At 32.7% G+C, this 2652-nt stretch overlaps 1 protein-coding gene across 1 annotated transcript in view; it reads right to left on the reverse strand.

Moving 5' to 3' along the window:
• Positions 1-2652, reverse strand: part of LOC119585947 (zinc finger RNA-binding protein-like) — a gene marked incomplete in the record, with an annotated part of 31027 nt that overhangs the window by 24859 nt on the left and 3516 nt on the right. The window contains 1 exon segment of the mRNA XM_037934661.1: positions 1-127. Coding sequence (XP_037790589.1) covers positions 1-127 — 127 coding nt within the window.

Genomic DNA, 2652 nt, shown 5'->3' on the forward strand with positions numbered 1-2652 from the left:
AGTCTGATACCCAGTGTCATAAGTTGACCCTGCTGCACGCTGGGTGGTGTATGTACCAGTAGGAGTGTGACCAACTGGGTAGCCAGTCTGTCCAGTTTGATAAGCTGCTGCCGCATTGGCAGCAGCACTGTAAAAAAGATTTTTTTTTTTAAGTCTTCTTTTTTACCAATATACCATCTTATTACAAATCAGAAAATAAGAAAATAATATTTATTAAACTTTACTAGCATTTCCTCTTTTTTCATCTGCAGCTATGTATGGTCAAAGCTAGTACCATACACATGTATTTTTATATTCAGACTAATTGTATAAAAAGAGCAAAAAATGAAAAATAATTATAATTTCCCATTTGTTTTATATTATGCTCAAATAAAAGAAAATACATTTCACATTTCTTTTGTTCTACTCTAATAAAAACATACTAATGGTCAACTTTATAAACTAAGAAATTTTCTTTTAAGACTCAACTTGTATATCCCTCGGATGAACTATTATTAGCAAACATTGAATATACTCCAGACAACCATGGCTGTATGCCAGCTTACATTTGGCAATCTTACCATGCAGCTGGTGAATATGAATAAAGTTTTCTTTATGTTAACCAACACTAAACTCCACATAAGCTTAAATATCTAGCATGAGAGGTATCTGACCTTTTCTTCAGTACTTTTACAATATTGTATTGTAGACAGTACATTGTGCAAAAAATAAGTTGCATCATGGTACCACCTTCAACTTACATTTTAATATGACCAGACCATACACAGATTAATGGTCACACCTGAATGATAAATTACAAGTTCCTGGGGAAAAAACATGATAAATACTTATTATCCACATCAATAATGAAGTTAAACTGAAAACTGACAGTCAAGGGAAGTGCAGAAGGTAACAAATATGCTACTTTTTTCTCATCTTGTAGTTAGTAAATGTTTAAGGCTTGTATTCACCTCTGATCTACATACACAAGAGGCTTATATGCAGTAATTAAGTCAAGACAAATTTCTGATATGGAGAAAGTTCAAACCCTAATATTATTTATAGAAGCTTTCATACAAATAGAGATAATGTGAGAGAAAGAAATATCAAAGTAGGTCAAACATATGTAAAGCCAAAAAAGACATATGCTAATAAAGTAATTTTGTATTCCTCTAAAACCTATAGCCTGGACTAATACAAGATGTTTAAAGAAGACATGACAAAAATATGCTAATATAAAAAGTATCAGCACTTAGATGAAAATCCTTAACATACATATTTCCTATCCATGCAATCTTAACAAAACCAGTGCCAAGTACAGAACGCTATTCAAACTGATCCATGAAGCCCCTGAAGTTCAAATTAACTATGTGGAGCATACTTCTGATTCCCTAACCCTTACAATAATCTGGTATGTAACAGTGACTATGAAACAGAAATTTGGATACTATATGGCATATTTCATCCAGCCAAAATAATTTCCATTTTCCTCACTTCCCCTTCACACACTATTATATACAGGATCTTTTTACTATCAATACACATCTAGATATCTTTAAATACATCTTAATGGATATCCTACTGTTTTACATGATAAATTAACTTGTGTTTTGATTTAGAAAGTCATAGCAAACTACTTAAATTTTCATGCATATGCAAGGCATAACCTTTCTAATGTTGCACTCTATTGACATGTGTACTTGATATATAATATACCAAGTTCTTCAAATGCCTGCATCCAAAACTTTCCTTGGTGAAAGCTGCAAATTCAAGCATATTTGGTAGCTAAGGGTTTGTAGTTTTGTGTTATATGCTAAGAACATTTATAGCAGGCATGGAATACCCTCCTCAGAATTTCTGTTTAATTAAACATCAATTACATCAAGAAGAGAGGTGTGTGTACTATTTAAATAATATCTATCTAGAAATGCAACACAAAGCAAGTGAAGTGATGAAGATCTAGCATAATTTTGATAAGTCTTCCTTACACATGCTGCTCATGAAACAGTATCATTGAAAAAAAGTCTTTAGTTCAATACAGGACATGTTTGGATAGATTTATTTGTAAAGCTCCATGCATTAATTACAATAAACTTTTAGAAGATACACTAATGTGTATGAATCTAACCTTCTATTCAACAATATGAACTACTTATCACTGTCCAAAATAAGTTAGTTTTTCACCAACTCTTCAAAAAAGAGCCTTTGACTTTATAACTATGCCTCAAATATTGAACGTCACAATATGTATAACACATCTGAAACAAAATACAAAAATTTGGTATTCATAGCTGTTGACTGAGCCAAAGAGGTATTATTGTAAGTTTCAGTCACCTTTTCATCAAAGTGTCACAGCCTAATAATTTCTGTTGTAAAAAAGGTGTAAATCCACCAGCAAACATACATGCCAGGCAGCCCATTGAGTCAACCACTAAAGTGAAAAATTGGAAGTGCAAGAAACACATGCTTAACCTAGAATATACTCTTTGCTAACATACAGTATTTTCATATACCAGTTTACAAGGTTGTAAACCTAGTTTTGAAAGGTTGAATCTCATCACTGACAGATGCCAGATCCAAAAAAGTGAAAATCAGATCTCAGAGCACGGTGACCATGACGTGTCATCTACATAATATCAGCCATAGGAGATGCCATCTGTGTCTCCGTGGCTT

Source organism: Penaeus monodon, chromosome 20 (genome assembly GCF_015228065.2).
Source record: "Penaeus monodon isolate SGIC_2016 chromosome 20, NSTDA_Pmon_1, whole genome shotgun sequence".
NCBI classification, from domain to species: Eukaryota; Metazoa; Arthropoda; class Malacostraca; order Decapoda; family Penaeidae; genus Penaeus; species Penaeus monodon.